This window comes from Dreissena polymorpha, chromosome 12, assembly GCF_020536995.1.
Source record: "Dreissena polymorpha isolate Duluth1 chromosome 12, UMN_Dpol_1.0, whole genome shotgun sequence".
Lineage (NCBI taxonomy): Eukaryota > Metazoa > Mollusca > Bivalvia > Myida > Dreissenidae > Dreissena > Dreissena polymorpha.
This window is the reverse complement of record NC_068366.1, coordinates 36,834,694-36,854,947: the sequence shown is the minus strand read 5'-3', so window position 1 is coordinate 36,854,947 and position 20,254 is coordinate 36,834,694. Positions and strand designations below refer to the sequence as shown.

Here is a 20,254-nt window from a genome sequence, read left to right as displayed (position 1 = left end):
CATAAATTTTATGGCAGTTCTTTCCCAGCAAATGATTCAAGAAGGGCAGTTTTCAATTAGTGAAATTAGAATGTGCACTAGATACTGGCAAGACAGCTAACCCAGAAAATGTGTGAGTAGGTTACCTAGGTTACCTAATTTGCTTGATATGACTGATATATAATTAATAAAAAATCCAAATAAGAAAATATTTATCAGGTTTGTTTATGGATGTCATATGACTGAAATACTGTGTAAATAGCAACAAATCCAAATAAAAATAATATTTATCGGGTTAGCTAATGAACTTATGGCTAAAATACTGTAGAAACGCAAAAAATCAGATAAAATTTACAAAAAACAACATCTTGCAGATTGACGAAGGCTGGTGGCGTGGGGAATGCCATGGTCGCTCAGGACTGTTTCCAGCCAACTATGTGGAGTTGCAGCAGTGACCAGCTCTATAGCTTCATACCATTATGTTGTGCCTAGCACAGGTGCTTGTGACATTGTTTACGTCCCATACATGAATGTAATATATTTTAGATTTAATTATCAAATTTATATTTATAAGAGTTATAATAATAAGGTTTTAAAAGATAAGAGGTAATCAGATGATTCTGCTTTTTGTTGTTGATCTAACCTGAAGATATTCAGAGTTAGATAGGCGTTGTTAACCTCTCTCTTATTATTTTGTGTTAATATATGGGACAACACTAAACATTGTAACAGGTGTCTGTGACACAGACTATATGAGCCACGTTCTGGGAATAGAGGGCTTAATGCATGTGTCTGCACAGGCTTATCAGGGAGGAAACTTTCCAATTTGACGGGATTTTTTTTAGAATAGGGTTCCTTTACACACAAAAATTCGATAAAAGCCGAAAATGCTGTCCCTAATTAGCTTGTGCAGACTGCACAGGCTTATTGATGAAAATATGCATATGTATTAAGGCCAGTTTTCCCAGCGCTGGGCTCATATAAAGCATGCTCCAAAATGCATCCTAGAGAGTGGTCAGAACTTTTTGTAGACTTGGCTCTGCTAGGTTGAATAACGAAACTAACCTGATTATACTTGTATTATTATGCATATGTACAGAATGTTCATGCATGGGTAATATTTCTTATGGACTAAATGATTAGATGTTAAGTTCTATGGTTTTCTGTTGAAAACTTTTTGTTGGTTTTTGTTTTTCTTTAAATATCTTTCATGTGAAATCAGATACATGCAATAATGGTTATGTTTGCCTACGACAATAAATGTTTGCTTTATCTATTCACTGAACATTTGAATATTTGTTTAATTATATAGTTAAGAAATATTTCTTTATAATTTAAGTATATTTTTTTCTTTATTTTATAACTTGATCCAATATTGTTCTCATGCTATTTGGTAAACAATTTGAAGTTATTGATTTGTTTTAGTCTCACAAATGTTGATATTGTTCAGTGGAGACTTGAGGAATAAACATGTTCTCCTGATCAAAGAGAAAGAGTCGTATAAGTATTTTTGTGGTTAAAATCACTTGGTGCTTTGATAAACTTTTTAGATCAACGCAGAATAAATTATTTTACATCTTTTATTAATCATCCCTCTGCTTTACTTTTGATCACCATAAACATATTTTAATCTTTATATTTTCAAGACTATTTATACATAATATTTTTTGTATACATGCAAACTTTTTATTTTCATCTATATTTTGTGTCCATTATCAGGGATGTATAATTTTGCCTGAAAAAAATTAATCTGTAAACAATCTTTACTATTTTGTATTATGCTTAAAATATGGAATACATGTTCTGTATACAAATGTGGAAACTGTACTACCTTAATAGAAATTATGCAAACATGTTTACAGGTAGTGCATTGTTAGATATACAGTGTTTCTTGAAAATAAACTATTATCTCCAATTATTCAAATCATTCCATTAGTAAGTTATAAAGCCTATTTGTCCCTCTGTTTGATTGTTATCTTGAGTCATATTCTGTTGTACCAGTGTAATCTTTCATTTTAGATAAAAAGTTTGATTCTCATTGATTGTTACATTCGCAGTGTCTGTACTATTGTCATTATGTTTTACATAAAAAAATACTTAGCACACCAATCTTCACTTGACAAAGTGACACTACAGATGTACCCAGTAATTACAATGTTAGGAAATTATTAAAATTTTCAAAACATTTATTCATCATATAAGTATGAAATCAATCAACCTTACATTCTTCATGAAACAATTTAACCCATACAATGGAGCAACAAAAGTTACAATCAACCTAATAGGCTAATAAAATGTATTGCAGTTTGTGTTTTTTTGGCACATGGCACCAAAATATTTAAATAGGCAGAATTTCCTACTCACCATGGTGAAATACATAAATGAACTGTCACAGTTCATTTTATTACCGTATATGATGAATAACACAAAATTTGCCAAGTTTATTTAGGCTTTTTTCTTTTTCTTGGCCTTGCTTGATTTGATCGGGTGTAAATTTGTTACTCCTGGGTCATTATGTTTGAGGATTTATTTGTTTACATTCGATTTTTATTTGCTAAAAGTGCTCCATGCTCTATAATACAATAAAATCGTAATTAATAAAAAAGAAACAAAGCGTTTGTTTTTAGTTATTTTTGATTCCTATCCCAACTGGACCTGTGGGTTTAGCCAAACAAAAAAAGACTGACCTTTTTTGTGAAAAATCGTTTGATGATCAAATTGCACTTTGTAAGTGACTTAATTGTGCTGTTTCAACTTTAGAACTTATATTCAATTATCCATTCAGTCTATGTTCCATCAGGTGTGTTCTTTATTGAAAATAAATTGTGGTTTATAACACATTATACTCTTAAGTTACTCAATACAATTGTCAAATTTCCAATAACAACAGGTTTGGTTAGGTTGTTTTGCGTGAACAAATAAAAACAGACCAAATAAGCTGGGATATTTTTAGCTCATCTATTTATTTTTTTTAAATTATGAGCTATTGTCATCACCTTGGCGTCGGCGTCCGGTTAAGTTTTGCGTTTAGTTCCACTTTTCTCAGAAAGTATCAATGCTATTGCATTTAAACTTGGTACACTTACTTCCTATCATTATGGGACTGGGCAGGCAAAGTTAGATAACTCTGGCGTGCATTTTGACAATTATGTGCCCTTTTTATACTTTGAAAATTTTGGTTAAGTTTTGTGTTTAGGTCCATTTTATTCATTAAGTATCAAAGCTATTGCTTTCATACTTGCAATACTAACTATCATAAGGGGACTGTGCAGGCAAAGTTATGTAACTCTGACTGGCATTTTGACAGAATTATTTGTGCCCTTTTTTTACTTAGAAAATTGAAAATTTGGTTAAGTTTCGTGTTTAGGTCCACTTTATTCCTACAGTATCAAGGCTATTGCTTTCATACTTGCAACACTTATTAACTATCATAAGGGGACTGTGCAGGCAAATTGATGTAACTCTGACTGGCATTTGGACGGAATTATGGGCCCTTTATACTTAGAAAATTGAAAATTTGGTTAAGTTTTGTGTTTTGGTCCACTGTGCCCCTAAAGTATCATAGATATTGCTTTCATACTTGGAACACTCGCAAACTATCATAAGGGGACAGTAAAAGAACAAGTTGCATAACTCTAGTTGTCATTTTTACAGAAATATGGCCCTTTTTTGACTTAGTAACTTTGAATATATGGTTAAATTTTGTGTTTCGATCCACTTTACTTCTAAAGTATCAAGGCTATTGCTTTCAAACTTCAAATACTTTCATGCTACCCCCCCCCATCCCCCCCCCATTTTTTTTTTTTAAGATCATCTCACAAATGACCACCACACCCTCACACTATACCCCCCCCCCCCCCCCACCCTATCCCCCTGAATTTTTTTTTTGAAACGGTTAAAAAACACAAATATTTATTTTTATTATTTTATTTTTGAAATACCGTCCAACCATCGCACCCAAGAATCCCCTCCCCCCCACCAACCCCCCCCCCCCACCCCCGAAAAAAAAAAATGTTTTTTTTTGCATTTTTTCCGCATTTTTGGAAGATAATGTAATAAATGACCACACCCCCACACTATACACCCCTCTTCACTCCACCCCTCCCTCCTTTCTGATTGAAATTGAGAGTCCCTTAACCTTTAAAAAGAAAATAGATGAGCAGTCTGCACCCGCAAGGCGGTGCTCTTGTTAAAATATGAGGCATAGAAATGGAAGGGTTGGCCCCTTGCCATTCCACTTAAGCCTAATCTGTATGCTCTAATTATAGAAATCTTTGTATTTATTGCGTTATATTTAAACTTCACATTGCTGTTGGTCTAAGTTACGAATGAGCCATGCTGTGGTAAAATGGGGCTTAATGCATCTGTTTTACAGAAAGTGTCCCAGACTTGCATGTGCAGTCTGTACAGGCTAAGCAGGGACATTACTTATCCCCTTGAATGGATTGTAGTTTTCACCGGACCTCATTTGAATGAAAAATTCCATAAAAGCGGACTGCATAGTCCAATCTGGGCTGACACTACGCAAATGCATTAAGCCCCGTTTTCACAGAGCACAGCTAAAATATTGAAGAATATCCACATTACAGCATAAAATAGGGTTAAAGATCCTCAATTGATTTTAACCAGGCACAAGTCTTAATTAATGTTTTTGTAAATACCTTTTTTTTTACTTAAATATGTTTTGGTAATCAGTCGCACTAAATAAGTGCAATTTTATAAAACTATTAAACTCATGTACCCTACAAACACAACTAAGAATTAATATAGAAAACAATTTAATGTGTGTAATTTATGCAAATTTAGTTCACACAGGTACAATTAACATATCAATATTGTTCAGCTATAACAAAAAGATCAGCATGCAACTCTTTGAGTGCTATTTAAAGTGGACAGAAGATTTATATCCCTTAGTCTTAGATTGCTATGCCTACTTTTAATGAGTTTGATTACCAGTAAGTTTAAGTATTGTCAAATACCAGTTTAAATAAAGAATCGTGACGTAGATGGACTGGTCCACCAGCAAATATATGTGAGCTTAACCAACTTTGTAATTACGGTAAGCACTGGTTGATCGAATGATAATGTGAAGCATTGTATTTATCTACGCCGATAATGGAGTACCAGTAAATAGTCCTGGTTATATTAATACACTAGATTGGGATTCAAATTTTATTATCGTTTTAAAGATTTTATTTAATGTGTCGTCATTTTGACGCGACATCTTACAGTACATATAGCTTTTGGTCTCGATCAAATTGTGTAATTTTACACGTGCGGTAATACATCAAGCTCTTAGTCTGAGTGCGTGATATGACACAATATTAAATCTGATATTTAAAGCAAGTTATGTGATTAATCTTTAAAATTTTGGCATCCTGCGCCGTGGTATTTTATTAAGCAGAGTTCAAATTATTGACGACACGAAGTTCTCGTGCAATGCTTAATCAAAAAAGCACAACAAACACTGTTTAAGATCGAAACGTAATAATGAAACGTTTTTCTATAAGCAACGATGAACGTTTAACCACTTAAATAGATTGTTTAATAATTTGCAATATCTAATATAATGACATTATTATTGTTAATCGCGCAGGCTAAGTAAATACATGTACATATACCTTACAGTAAATGCTCGCGGTTTTTGATCTATGTGTATCCGTGTTGTTTTACATAATGCCAATTGCTATCCTATCGATATAATAAATCTCTGGCCATTTGTTTGGTTTATAGGATTTCGATAAATGGTATGAACAAAAGTTTAAAGCAGTTTCTTTTAATCCATGACAGCTACCGATCGACGACTTATAAAATGTGTACATGTCTCCTTGACGACAGCCACACCGGAAGTTGAAATTTCGTCTGCTGGAAAAATTATTTCGCGCAAAAGTCGTATTTATTTAAGTAAATTAAATAAAAGTGTGTCACCACAATATCAAAAGCTGTCCCATATTGACTTGAAGCAATACAAAGTATTTATCCCGCTGTCTTTTCATGATTGTTAACAAATACTGTTGGAACTATTTTTTATCAATCAAGAACAGGTGCTGGCATTAGTCTTAGGCACTACTTTTGGTTTAGGTTACTCTAGTAAAGGACACCGGGAGAAGACGGGTGTCTCTAAATAGTAGTTAAACTTTTTAATTGTAAAAAGTGTAGCAAATAGTAGACAAAAGGGATTTAAGTAGTGTAGAACCATGGCGGACACCGAGGTCGATCCGGGGCCCGGGGAAAAGGAGACGAATAAGCCCCCTAGCCCCAAGCCCGACACTGAGGGGGAAGTGGCCCCTCCACTAGTGTCTACCAAAAAAGGTAAGTAACAGTGGTGCTCCATGAGAATACGGGCTCTGTTGTGTTCATGATGTAATTAATATTACTTTCCAGTGTGGGTTCGCTAATATTCGGTAGGTTTTAATATCTACTTGAACCCTTGTCTGGAGAATTCCGCCCTGGATACTTTTAGAAATGAAAATAATTACTTGTAGTACTTTTGTAAGTGTATATTATATGAACCAGGGTCAACTTGGTCCAATCTTATTTAGCCTACACCCCAGTTGGTGTAATCCTATTCAGTTCATCAAATTAATAAATTATATATTTTGCAATATTCAAATTATGCAAAATGCACTCAATATATCTACGACATTTAAAAAATATATATTTAAAAGTAAAAATATACATAACACTCTTAATCCAAGATAAAATATTTACACTGGCAATATAAACACTAAAAAAATAAAACACATGCATATCAATGTAACATAGCATAGAAACCGGACTTCAAATAAAACATAAATGATATGATACACATAATTATAAATATATATAAGAAACATACTTTTTCATGAACTTACTCATAGGACATTACCCTTTATCAAACTTGTAATTACACACTGAATATGTTCAACACTTTTAAAATCAATTGCAATCAACATGCTTTATAAAGATTATAGTGCCTGTTTTAAGGTGTGAAAAAACACACCCTTTCATCATCTTGAATTCTGGGCCATGTTAGATCGCCGAGTAAGTATTTGGGCCGAGTTGACTCGATACTGTTCCTTTAGTCTCCTAGATACAAATGATAATGGAGATCTATAACCAACAATAAAAATGTCTGGTGTTTTGTATGTGGCCTTTAAAACACCATTGTGATATAGTCTATTAAATATGTATTTATATTGGAAATGTTTATTATTGTATGTATTTTATGTGAAATATTATATATAATATATGTCATATTAAAATGTCTGTGTGCCAATCTTCTGTAAATTGTCAAAATCATGTTAATTAGTGGCACATGACATGAACACATGTAGATACTAGAAATGGCGTGACAGAGGCCGACGGGTATCCCCATGCAGCATGTTGTTAGTAAAATGAGTGAAAATCTTTGAACCTGCCCCACCCCAACCCCCATAACTTTTGACTCAGGGGTCAGATCAAAATTCCAAATAGTGCACTGTGGCACATATGCTCAAAGCTACCATGTGTGTAAGTTTCAAGGTTCTAGTGCTAATAGTGTAGGAGGAGATAGTGGCCAGGACTGACGGACGGCGGAGATAATCACATTATCTCCACGCTTTTCGAAAAGCATGGGGATAATAACACAATATTCAACCAAACATTTTTTAGAATTAACCAAAACTACTACATTTTGTATGAATGTATTATTTATTATATGAAAGGGGATGTTAAAATAGTCTAATGGGTCTAACAATACTAATATAAATATTTATATACAAGAATATTTTTCATTTTTTATTGAAGAGAACAAGAGACCAAAATACACAAGATGCTAAAAATTGAAATGGCCAGAACATTTATGTATCATCAGTATGGGAGAATAATGGGAGACAATAATTAAATCATAACTATGTATGAATAAAAAATAATTATTTGAGAAATGGATTAAACAATGGCAAAAACATGTTAATTGTATGTATATGTAAGTGTATGTGTATTAAACTATGAATAGACTATATAATATATATATATATATATAACTTTAATTTACTTGTACATGGGTCATATTGCATGTTCTTGCATATTTATATAATGTCTTAACAGTAACTGATCCTGTTATACACGTAACACTTAGAAAATTTAACAAACACTGACCATGGTGTTATGAAAATATTTATTTGGGGGTCAATCAATTCACAGTTTTAAGGCCATTTAGAGATATCTGTCTGAAACGATGACCATGGAATATTTGTACAGGCCTGATAAAAGTTTAAACATCAAATATTGACCCAGTGTTAAATGCAAACAAATTCTTCAGCAGTGTAAAATGAATTCCAACTGGTCATATTTGATTAAACATGTAACACATGTATATAAAACAGTTGTGATTTAAACTTTGATTTGACAATTTTGAAACTTTAAAGAAAAAGCAAAGAATCCAATAGTTTGATGTATAAAATTTGCATTTTCATAGCAGTTTTAAAATGATGATGCGTGTACAGCATGTTGGAAGTTGTCCCCAAACTTACATTTAACAATCATTTGTTTATTGTGCTAGCATGCACCGTAACTGCTCAAAATCAGATTTGTTAAAAGCAGAGTTCTTAATTATCCCCATGCTTTTTGAAAAGCGGGGTGATATTGTGGTTATCTCCGCCGTCTGTCTGTCCGTCTGTCCGTCCGTCCTGGCCACTATCTCCTCCTACACTATTAGCACTAGAACCTTGAAACTTACACACATGGTAGCTATGAGCATATTATGTGCGACCCTGCACTATTTGGAATTTTGATCTGACCCCTGGGTCAAAAGTTATGGGGGTTGGGGTGGGGCTGGGTCAGAGATTTTCACTCATTTCTTTAGGTTATTTTACATTAACTTCTTTATTTCTACACGGATTTACTTCAAATTGATACTGAACCTCTGTTATGACAATACGGTCAATCTCAACTACATGTATGCTTGGCCCCATTACCAACCCTGGGGCGCCCCGCCCACATAGACCACACCCACCCAAAATTGCCTTTTACTATAATTTCTTCATTTCTACACCAATTTACTTCAAATTGATACTGAACCTCTCTTATGACAATACGGTCAATCTCAACTATGCATGGCCGCATAAACAACCCTGGAGCGCCCCGCCCTAATAGGCCACACCCACCCAAAATTGCTTTTTACTATAATTTCTTCATTTCTACACAGATTCACTTCTAATTGATACTGAACTTCTCTTTTGACAATACGGTCAATCTCAACTATGAATGGCCCCATTACCAACCCTGGGGCGCCCCGCCCACATAGACCACACTCGCCCAAAATTGCCTTTTACTATAACTTCTTCATTTCTCCACCGATTCACTTCTAATTGATACTGAACTTCTCTTATGACAAAATGGTCAATCTCAACTATGCATGGTCCCATTACCAACCCTGGGGCGCCCCTGGGTCAAACATGCGGCGTGGGGATACGCGTCGGCCTCTGCCGCGCCATTTCTAGTGTTGTCTTTTTGTTATACCCGCTGAAAAAAATTTCGGAGGGGATATAGTAATTGGTCCTGTCCGTCGGGCTGAAACTTTGTCCGGAGCATAACTCCAAATCTATTCAATGGATTTACTTTAAACTTAGAACATAAACAGATGGCAACTAGAAGAAGTGCAGTGACCAAGAACCATAACTCTATCTACCTTATTTTTGAATTATCTCCCCTTTTATATAACTTTAAAGTAAATTTTTGTCTGGAGCATAACTCTAAATATACTAAAGGGATTTACTTGAAATATAAACAGGTGGCAACTAGGAGAAGTGCAGTGACCAAGAACCACAACTCTATCTACCTTAGTTTTTGAATTATCTTCTCTTTTATATAATTTTAAAGTATTTTTTTGTCCGGAGCATAACTCTAAATCTACTGAAGGGATTTACTTGAAACTTGAAATATAAACAGATGGCAACTAGGAGAAGTGCAGTGACCAAGAACCACAACTCTGTCTACCTTAGTTTTTGAATTATCTCCCCTGTTATATAATTTTAAAGTAAATTTTTGTCTGGAGCATAACTCTAAATCTACTGAAGGGATTTACTTGAAACTTGAAATATAAAGAGATGGCAGCTAGGAGACTTGCAGTGACCAAGAACCACAACTCTATCTACCTTAATTTTTTATTAATCTCCTCTTTTATATAATTTTAAAGTAAATTTTTGTCCGGAGCATAACTCTAAATCTACTGAAGGGATTTACTTGTTACTTGAAACTTAAACAGATGGCAAGTAGGAGCAGTGCAGTGACTAAGAACCATAACTCTATCAACATTAGTGTTTGAATTATATCCCTTTGAATTATATCCCTTTTTTAATTTTAAAGTAAAGTTTTGTCCGGAGCATAATGAATTATCTCCCTTTATTTGTTTTTACAAATATTATTCTACTCTCTAAAACAAATGTCATACAAGCAAACACATTTCGGCGGGGATTTGGGACTACTGTGACAAGCTCTTGTTTTTTCTTCATGTTGGTTAATCCTACATATTTTACGACAAAGACTCACTTTTTTATAGTAAGTTAATTACACAATGTATGCAATGGTAGCATTTAATAAGCTGAATGTGCAGACATGTCCAACAAATATGCAATCAATTACTTTTCTTATTGGGTGCCTTGTGCTCTTCAAAGATTATGCGATCGTTCCAAGTTTTGATGCCAAATTGGGTCAAACGACTGATCAGTTTGTTGTTGCCTAACGGTAATGAAAGACTTGGTCTAAGTACTAATTAGGTTTGTGCAACCTTTGATTAGCCTCTGCAACTTTAACCCAATACTTGTGAACAGAACTCTATCAGTATAAATTACATGCTTAAATTGTTTCCTATATTCATTCATGTTTGGGCTTGTGCTCAAGTCATTTATTTTAATGATTCAAGTACAAAAACTGGTATACATATATTTATCATAAAGGTAATTTCTAGAGGTAGGAACGATTATTCAAATATTTAAAAATTTGCCAATTACTTGAATCCATAATTGCCATTATTATATTCAATTTTTTACATAAGTAATTTCATGTATTCATGACCAATAATAATATGTCTTGTCAAATGATGCTGAGAGCTAACCATTTGCTCATATTCAGCAATGTTACTTTACCTTATTAATTTATTTGCCAGTACTGATGTGATGTAAGCTAGGTACTAGTTCTTGATATCAGTATTAACACTGATAACCATTGGTATTTTATAATATTTAACCCCGCCCTTTCCCACTCAGGGGCAAGGTGAACATGTGCAAACAGCATAAAACCAGAACAGCCTGTGAGTAACTTGCAGTCTGTTCAGGTTTTATGCTGTTTGCTGCTAAATTTAAATTTTGAATCTAGTAAGAAAGGTCATTAATTAAATTTAACTTTCGAAGTGACTACAAATGGTTAAAAATACTTATCTAAGTGGTAAAGGGTTAATGAATTGTTGCAGATGACAAGAAGGCAGATGAGAGGAAGAAGTCAGTGGCATCCAAGGCCCAACCACCACCTGCCAAGGTTGGTTCAAACCAAGGCCCTCTCTGATCAAAGATCTTGAAAATAGTTTCAATTACAATAGATTTATTTTTCAGTTTAAATTTATAGTAGATTATTTTCACTTTCTGAATACGACAATCAGTGACGTATTTCTGAAGCATGCATGTTAATTAAGTGCTCAATATTTGATAGTTGATTATTGTTTTACATTAAATCTTCATACATTCCCTAGTAACAGGGACTCCTTAGTAAATGGCCCCTTAATATATTTGACTCGGGTCCATTTATATATTATGGACTCAAATCACTTTGAAATTTGACTATCTAGAAATTTCCCCTTAAAATACTGTTCTCATTGCGTATGTAAAGTTCGAAGTTCATGAGGTACTTTTGCATCTGAGACGATATTATCATGATTATGTGAGGACCCAATGTGCTCCATGCCTTGTCGCCATCACTTGTTATAATAGTCTACTAGTAAAGACAGTATATTGTTCTTCGATGTGTTCATCAGCCTTATATCAGTCCTCCCATTTTTCCAGGGTGCTGCCAAGAAGAACGTGATTCTGACGGGCGAGGCCATGAAAGAGATGCAGAAACAGGCACGCCAAGTGCGAGAGGAACGCAAGTCTCAGGTACGGCGATATTAAATATCCCATTTTATGCTATCATGATACCGATGGGTATTTGGCATGTTGCTATGTTACTAAGGCAATCAATCATATATCACTATGGATGTTGTTGTTAAAAACTATAGTGGACTTGTACAATTTTAAAATATAATATATTTTGATGTGTGTAAACAAAATCGTGTGTTTAAGTTTTTCTTATCATAGCAAAATGCCCAATACTTTGCTATTTATGATGTAAGCATAAACTTTTTCTTTTTGCTTATATTTTTGATGAAAAAAGATTTTCTTTTAAAAATACCTAGTGTTAGAAGGGAGGTTTTGTTATGATATGTTTTTTTTAGAAAAAAATTATTTGAGTCTTTGCTTAATTTGTTTTTCTTATATATAATTTTAATGTATTTTGTTCTTTTGTTTAACTTCAGAATTTGTGTTTACTTCTTTTGTTTTTTATTTAATTAATAGAACCAATTAATGGTAAGTGTAGAACAATTTTGAAAAGAGAGTATTAGTTTGGGCTGTCAGAAACTGGCTGGTTTAGGGGAGCAAACTGATGTGTATGGTTGTGTGTTGGTTGAATCTGTTGTGAGATATGTTTGATACAATCATATTAACAAAAAGAACAATCATGAATTGCTAAACAGCAATAATGGTAATAAACAAATACTATTCCTGATACTGATTTTCTTCAAAGTAATAACATTGCATAGCAATAAAATTATTTTAAAGCTATTTTTAGGATTGTATTGAATCCATAGGCAGAGTGTATCTGTGTGTTTTATGTGTTGTTATTTGTGTCTTAGATATATTTAAGTTGTTTGTTTTTTTTTGTTTTTTTTCATGTGGATCATATTTATTTTTGTGAGTGAAGTGTTCTTCGTGTTTGCAGTTTTGTGGGTTACTTAAAATGTAAGAAACTTTGTTTGTGTTATTATTTACATTAGGCTCTATGTCAACTCTTGTATTATTTACACAGAAGTGCATTATGATGTATTTTTGAACAAAAATAGTCTAAACTAATGTTTGAAGATATGCCCTCTCCCAATTTTGGACATTGAAAGACGTCTTTTTTGGCTATGAGGTTCTTGTACATTCATAACAGTTTTAACATATATTTAAAGTGGAGTAAGTTTACATTCTTAAAATAGTTTCAGTCTGTCTTTTTTGCTTAATGTTTGCTCCTACAATTAATCATGCTTGGCTTGTTTGGTCATGTCTGGACCATTTATTTTTTTCTGCATTGATGCAGAAATCTCCAACTAGAAAAAGCTTGCCTTTGACTTAACACCAGAGTGCCAGAGAAAAGACCATTCTCTGATTGCACTTGAATAGAGTTCTCTTGGTTTAAACTGCAATTCATCATGTTGATTTTGTATTTCCCGTTTGAGCAGTCTGATTAGCCATGCACCTGATGATTGGACCTATGTATTGATTGTTAACTAGATATGCCTAAACAAATTACCCAGGGGACCGTAGTGTAGATTTTACCTGTCAATTAACAAATTGGAAATCTATAATGCCGCATTAAATCTTGTGCAGTAATTAAGTTGATAACTTTTCTTTTCTCAAAGTTGCAGTACAAAGTCAGGTCTGCGGTGTCTATTATTTCATAAAAGATAACATTCACAGGATTATACATGTACATGATAATTTCTGTTCTCTGACTTTAAAATGTGCCAATAACCATCCAGAAAAGGGACACAAAGTTTATGATTTTACTTGGCCAGTAGCCTTTGTTTTTCAATTTGAGCTTTTCATACCACTATACAAACTTATATCATAAGATATTGCAAAAAAAAATCTAGTTTTTAATTGCATCCCTACACTAAATATTTATGAATCATCTTTATTTCATATCCGATGTTGGTAAAATTCACTGAAAGAATACAACAAATATTATCAATGAACTAGGTAATCAGAAAAGCTTTGTTTATGAGATATATAATGAGTATTCAGAGATATAGGACCTATTGGCCATGTTCTATCGAGACACCTCTCAAGAATTTGAATGGAGCTCTTCAAATCATCTTAAAGATTGCCACACAACCAAATCTGTATTAATAGCTTCTCCAGTGTTTACCATTGTAAACTTCTCTTTTGATAATGATGGTAAAACTTTGCATTGAACCAGTGGTGTCATGTTTTGAAGCAATAACAAATGGCATGTGCCTTGTTTGTTTTGATATGTAGTGCTAATGGTACTAGTGATATTACAATATAACCCTTCACCACTTAGAAACATATTTTTAACGCATTTGTAGTCTTATAGAATGTTTAATTTAATTAAAGACCTTTTTTACTAGATTCAAGTTTTAAAGGCTTCATTTCCAGCCCTTAGATACTGATGAGCAGCAAACAGCATAAAACCTGAACAGACTGTGAGTTACTCGCAGGCTGGTACTGTTTTATGCTGTTTGCACATAGCCATTTTCACTTTGCTTCTGAGTGGGAAAGGGATAAAAAATTTACTTAAATTTCTCCAAAGGCATTATGTTGAAATATTTGTGTGATTTACAAAAAATAAACATTTGGTTGTAAATTGTAATTGTTAAGATATTACTGTAACATATAATCATAGAAGTTAATATTTAAAGCAATGATTTTCAGTACTATATAAATAATAAAAAAATGTTGGTATAATAATATTATTAAAATTATAAATTAAAAATCAACAACATGTGCAATAAAATTATATTTATTCATCAAATCTAAGGCCTTATGATTTTGTTAAAATGTTTAATCAAGTGTATATAAAAACACGTTATGGTTTTGAGACTATATAAAACCAATGCTTCAAGATTACCAACGGGTGTTTTCAATTGGTATTTAAAATGTCTGAAATAATTCCTTCTATAGAAAGTGTGATTCACCCTTAAGAAAGAATTTCAATTTAATATACTTCATTGTGACCTGTCTGTGTCAGTAAGTGTTTTAAATAGAAGACGGTAGCTTTTGCAGTGCGCTTTAATTAAAATTTTATTGAAATTTATTTGTCATGTTTATAAGGTGACCATGTATTGGCTTTTTGTAATTTCAGTTATAATTTTCAAATTTAAATATGGAATGATTTAAGACAAGGACTTAAGTCTTGTTTTTTTTTGCTTTTATTCATTAATGTTATTTAGAGTTTTTTTAATGAAAATACCATTTGTAGACATACTTTTGTAACAACAAGGTCCATTTTGTTTTTAAAATGTATTAAAAAGACAATATGAATACTAAGTGCAGTTGATATCTAAGATTAAAGGTTTTAATTTATGCATGATTTATCCAGGGTGACATTGTAAGCATATAAAAGGTCCCTCAATTAGTTTATTAAGGAAACATTTTTATTTTACTCCGAATTGACTCAAATATGTTCTATTTTTTTCTTATTAATATTACTGTAGCAGTAACTTTTTATTAACATAAACATTTATTTGTTGGCTTTTATTGCTTTTCAACAATAAGATCTCTAGTGAAAGATTCCCATAATCTGCAGAAATAAACCACCTTAAAAAGAGACCAGCAAGCATTTTTACTTGGCTTGGACTGGGCATAGGGCTCAGTTCTGTCAATGTTTATCATAGGTAAATAAATGTCTGTGACCTTTTCTTGGGGTAAAACATTTATTAGTCTAATGTCAATGAATAACATTTACATTCAAGTTTGTTGTGTAGTCATGGTAAAAATTATACTAGGCAAATTGTATTTGAACTTATTGACTTTATTTACAAAAACCAATTTTATAATTAAAGTGTATTATACTGTTGAGTAATCAACCTTAATGTCTACACAGTTATTAAATGTTGAACTGTTCATAATATCTTAAAGGGGCCTTTTCACAGATTTTGGCATGTATTGAAGTTTGTCATTAAATGCTTTATTTTGATAAATGTTAACATTGGATCTAAAAAGCTCCAGTAAAAAATAAAGAATAAAAAAAAAAAAGTAATCCTCAACAGGGCTCGAACCACTGACCCCTGGAGTCCTGGTGTAAAAACCTACCACTTAGACCACTTGGCCATCCGTGCTCATACAATGATGGTTGTATTTTATACTTTATATATGCAATCCTCATAGTTTCACAAAATATAACGACAACAACAGACCTCTCCATGCAACGCTTTATAATTTTCAGGTTTTTAAATCATCAAAAGATGCATTTAATGGCTATTTTAAAGCATGGTAAATGTTCAGCATTACTGTTTCCTCACAAATATCATAACTACAACGAAAATGTGCGAATCTGAAACAACTTTTTTTATTTTGTCAATTTACTAAAAGCTGAAAAGGCCCCTTTAAATAATTGTGAATTACAATCTGTTGAATCATTACTAATTAACATGCAAATGATTTGAGTGTCAAAGGAAAATGGAACAATTGCAGATACCGTAATTACTTGTTAGTTTTCGGACATTTAAAAGAAATTATTTTTGTTTGTGTCCACAAATTCAAATTCTCAAAAATATTCACTAAATACAGTGTCTGAATATTAAGAGATGCACTCAAATGTTCTTAATGAGTTGGATTTTCCTGCATTCCTGTAAATAACTTAATATTGTTAAATGTTCCTTGTGGTTTCTTTGCCAGTGTCATTTTTTTCGCATAACATGTAGACTTTATTGCCATAAAGATGCTGTGAAAAACTGTTTCTGGGTTGAAGCAGTACTTTAAGTGAATTGCTCCATATGCTTTCATAGCTGCTAGATTTTCTGGCCTTAAGATGGCCTCAGAGTCTTGATCTGGAGTAGTGAAATCTGAGGTTACCTTCTTGCTCATTTTTCACAGATGATAACTGTTTGCTGCATATGTTTGGTCATTTTATATTACTCACAGTTTCTTAACATATTCCAACTGAAGGGTCATACTTGATTCTTTGTCTCTCTGTCCGATGGTCTCTGTTCGTCAGTCATTGTACACCAATGGGTGGGAAAAAAGAACACCTATGCTTTTCAATATACAACATGATTACTTGCAAGAAGCGTTCCTTAGTATAATTATTACAACCACCCCTGGTTGTATTCTCAGCACTTAACTGTTGCATATTGGTATTATTTGTTTTGTTACATTTTCTTTCAACTCAACCCCTGCATAGAAACAGCCTGAATTGAATGTTATATATAATGCTGAACTAAAATAAAATCAATTTAAGAAAAACGGAACAATATGAATCACGATGAGTTGAATAGTTTAAGTCTCTGCTTTCAAGCCAAAATATTAATTACAGCTTATTGAAAACCATTCCAAAAGCTTTATTAATCTCCAATATAAAGATTAGATCTTTAAATTTAAATACACTACATGCGTATACTGTGTTAAATTTACAGAGCAATTTTATACAGTGGTTGATGGTTTGCCAAAGATTTCGTTGATTTCAGTGTCACCTTTTTGTCAATACTGTAGAATCATCTTTGTTCTGATCAATTATTTGTTCTAATTCAGTAATCAATAAGTATTCATCTCGATTGATCGCATAAAGTTCATCATGCTGTCTTCAATGGCTTTAAAACACTGCCAGGGTTGATTTAATCTACCTGGTATTTTATGATTTGGTCAACTTAAAAATTGTTTTCAAAGACCTGTGTGTCCATTGTTTAAGGTGTTTAATATTTTATTTTTTACATGATTATTGTATATTATACCTTAAATACACGTTTTTTCCAATCGAAAAACCAATTGAGTAAAATTTCTAGATATATATTTCAAAGGCTTGGACATTAATACAATTAAAAATTGGTAAAATGCTAGCCTGTCAAGTCAATCTTTTGGGAAAAATGAATGATTTCAAAAACATTTAACAAATAACAGGGGTCAAAATAATTGTATTAACAGATTACCAACTATATATATATCTATATATGCTGCATAGTGTACTGTAAATAATTCTTGTGAAGACAAAAATGGCAATTTACAAGAAATATAATTCAATATTATTTCAAAACCTTGCATAACTAGTTTATAATTGTATTTGGTTAATTTAATTTTAACATTCCAATAATTGAAATCAAAGCTCAACTGTTATTCAAATTAAATATTCTAATTATTGGTCTTTATTGTTATAAGCCTTTTCATTGGTCTTTATTGCCACAAGTATCTTCACTGTTCAATATTGTTACAAGCATTCTCATTGGTCAATATTATTTCAAGCATTTTCATTGATATTACTACAAGCATTCTCATTGGTAAATATTCTGAAAAGCATTCTCATTGGTCAAGATTGTTCTAAGCATTCTGTAAACATTTTTACAACAATTCTCATTTGTCAATATTCTAATATGAGACTAAGAACCTTTATAGCCATGGGACCTAACAATTATGAGAGATTATCAGTTCGATCCCTTCACAGGGACTCTTCCAGTTATAAAATTGTGTAAATATTAGCCATTTTTCTGTGGTACATCACAATCTAGCTCTGAAATCAGTCTGTCTAATCTGAGGGCAATACTAGTCAACATAAAACTATAAGTGGTCACCATGTTCTCTTGTGTATTATACATGTCCTTTTATCCGGTTGTCAGACATTCCAGTTTTCAGGGTGTTGGAGTACCACCGTTAACGTCTTTACGGTGCCATTATTTGTCTGCAATACTTTGTGCTTTATCAAGGAACTCGACAGTTCACCTCGGCTTTTCAAAGGCTATGTTGGGCTATGTTGAGATAACATTGACATTTACAACTGGATGCCATTAGAAATGCTGAAAGTATGCTGTCATACTCCAGACTTTCTATGTTTGATGTATATATAGACGTGTAGACGTATAGACTGTAGACATATATGTTTGTTAATGTTTTGGCATGTGTAGAGAGTTGAGAGCAAAATTATTGTATCTAAATTGGGAACTTTTCCGCAGACAAGACACTTTTGCTCTTATCCGTCAAATTATGTATGGCGGCTAGATGTAGCCTAAAATGTAAACATGTGTTTTTCAATATGTCTGTGATATTTATAGATATCACTTAGGGTGGTTTAAAGAGTTCCAGTAACAGCTTCAACATTCCATAAATATCATTATACAAAGATTATTTGTTTGTTTGCCAACATATTAATCCCTTTTACGTGTAATGTACCATAGGAAAATTACAATAATCATTTATTGTTTTTGAATACATTGTGACTTAAAGTGGCTTTTTAAGTTTGTTTTCAGTGATCCAATTGGGTGAGCAAAATTAAAATACCCGTAATATGTTTAGTTCTTTGCATTAGCATAAGGTATTTAATGTCTTTTGACAGGTAATTATTTACATATACATCTTCAACTTTAGTACATTCAAGTTTTTCATGTTTCCATTTTGAATGCAACATGGATGATTGTCCCACTGATAAAACCTACCGTATGAAAGTGGATGGCTTTCCATTATGAAAACTTAATATTGGCAATCTTTTGCGATTTCCAACATGTTAAAAGCACTTGTTGTTGTATAAACATATACTCCTGTAAAACCCAAATGATTTCAGGTTTTAAAACTGTTTCCAAATTTAAAAAAGTAATTTGAATATGATTACATTTTAATTTCAGGTCGATGCTCGGCACAAGGCAATCTTCAAACTGGTGAGAAAAAAATGTTATCTCTTACAATGCCCTTTTTTTCCACAAAATCAATTCTTGGACACCTTTCATTAAGTGCATTGATAGACACTGTTAATTTCTGCCAATTAGATAGTGGTAGTTTACAGAATACTAGGCCTACTTATTATCATTGTCAACAACATTTAGGCCTCCCTTCGAAGAAGCGGGGGATATTGCTTTGCACCTATCCTTTGTTTGATTGGTTAGGTCAGGTGGTAGTTTCTGAGAATGTTTTGACTTACGATTATGAAAATTTGGTATGGTTGTTAATAAAATCGGAAGGAAAGGAAGATTATTTTCCCTGTTGATTTTGAGATCAACGTGTTAAAGGTCAAGGTCGCAAGGTCTTGTCATTGTAAATTTGGTTTTGCGCAATGCCTTGAGAATTTTTCGACCTGCTATCATCTTAATTGGTGCACTGGTTACTTGGGATGAAATAATGAACCCTTATGACTTGAGAAAAACAGGTCACAGGTCAAGGGCACTTTGGCTTGTTGCACGAAATTAAGTTTTCACACAATATCTAGTGACGAGGGCTTTGAAAATGCAAATTTGTAAAGTTGTTTCTGGGGTGGAAGAATGCAAACTTTCATGTTGAGGTTATTAGGTCAAAGGTCAAAATAA

The 20,254-nt window shown here is 32.7% G+C and overlaps 2 protein-coding genes across 11 annotated transcripts in view; both read left to right on the top strand.

The window, feature by feature from the left end:
* The window catches only part of LOC127853553 (src substrate cortactin-like), a 51,333-nt gene extending 48,740 nt beyond the window's left edge, over positions 1-2,593 (top strand). For all 10 annotated transcript variants that reach the window (XM_052388141.1, XM_052388140.1, XM_052388139.1 and 7 more), the window contains one exon: positions 354-2,593. In XM_052388141.1, coding sequence (XP_052244101.1) covers positions 354-434 — 81 coding nt within the window. In that variant the 3' untranslated portion in view covers positions 435-2,593. The remainder of the gene's footprint in view (positions 1-353) is intronic.
* A 3,467-nt stretch (positions 2,594-6,060) lies between these two features.
* Positions 6,061-20,254, top strand: part of LOC127853551 (dynein axonemal heavy chain 5-like) — a 117,255-nt gene continuing 103,061 nt past the window's right edge. Inside the window, 4 exon segments of the mRNA XM_052388130.1 lie at positions 6,061-6,291; positions 11,408-11,472; positions 11,994-12,086; positions 19,580-19,612. Coding sequence (XP_052244090.1) covers positions 6,177-6,291; positions 11,408-11,472; positions 11,994-12,086; positions 19,580-19,612 — 306 coding nt within the window. The 5' untranslated portion in view covers positions 6,061-6,176.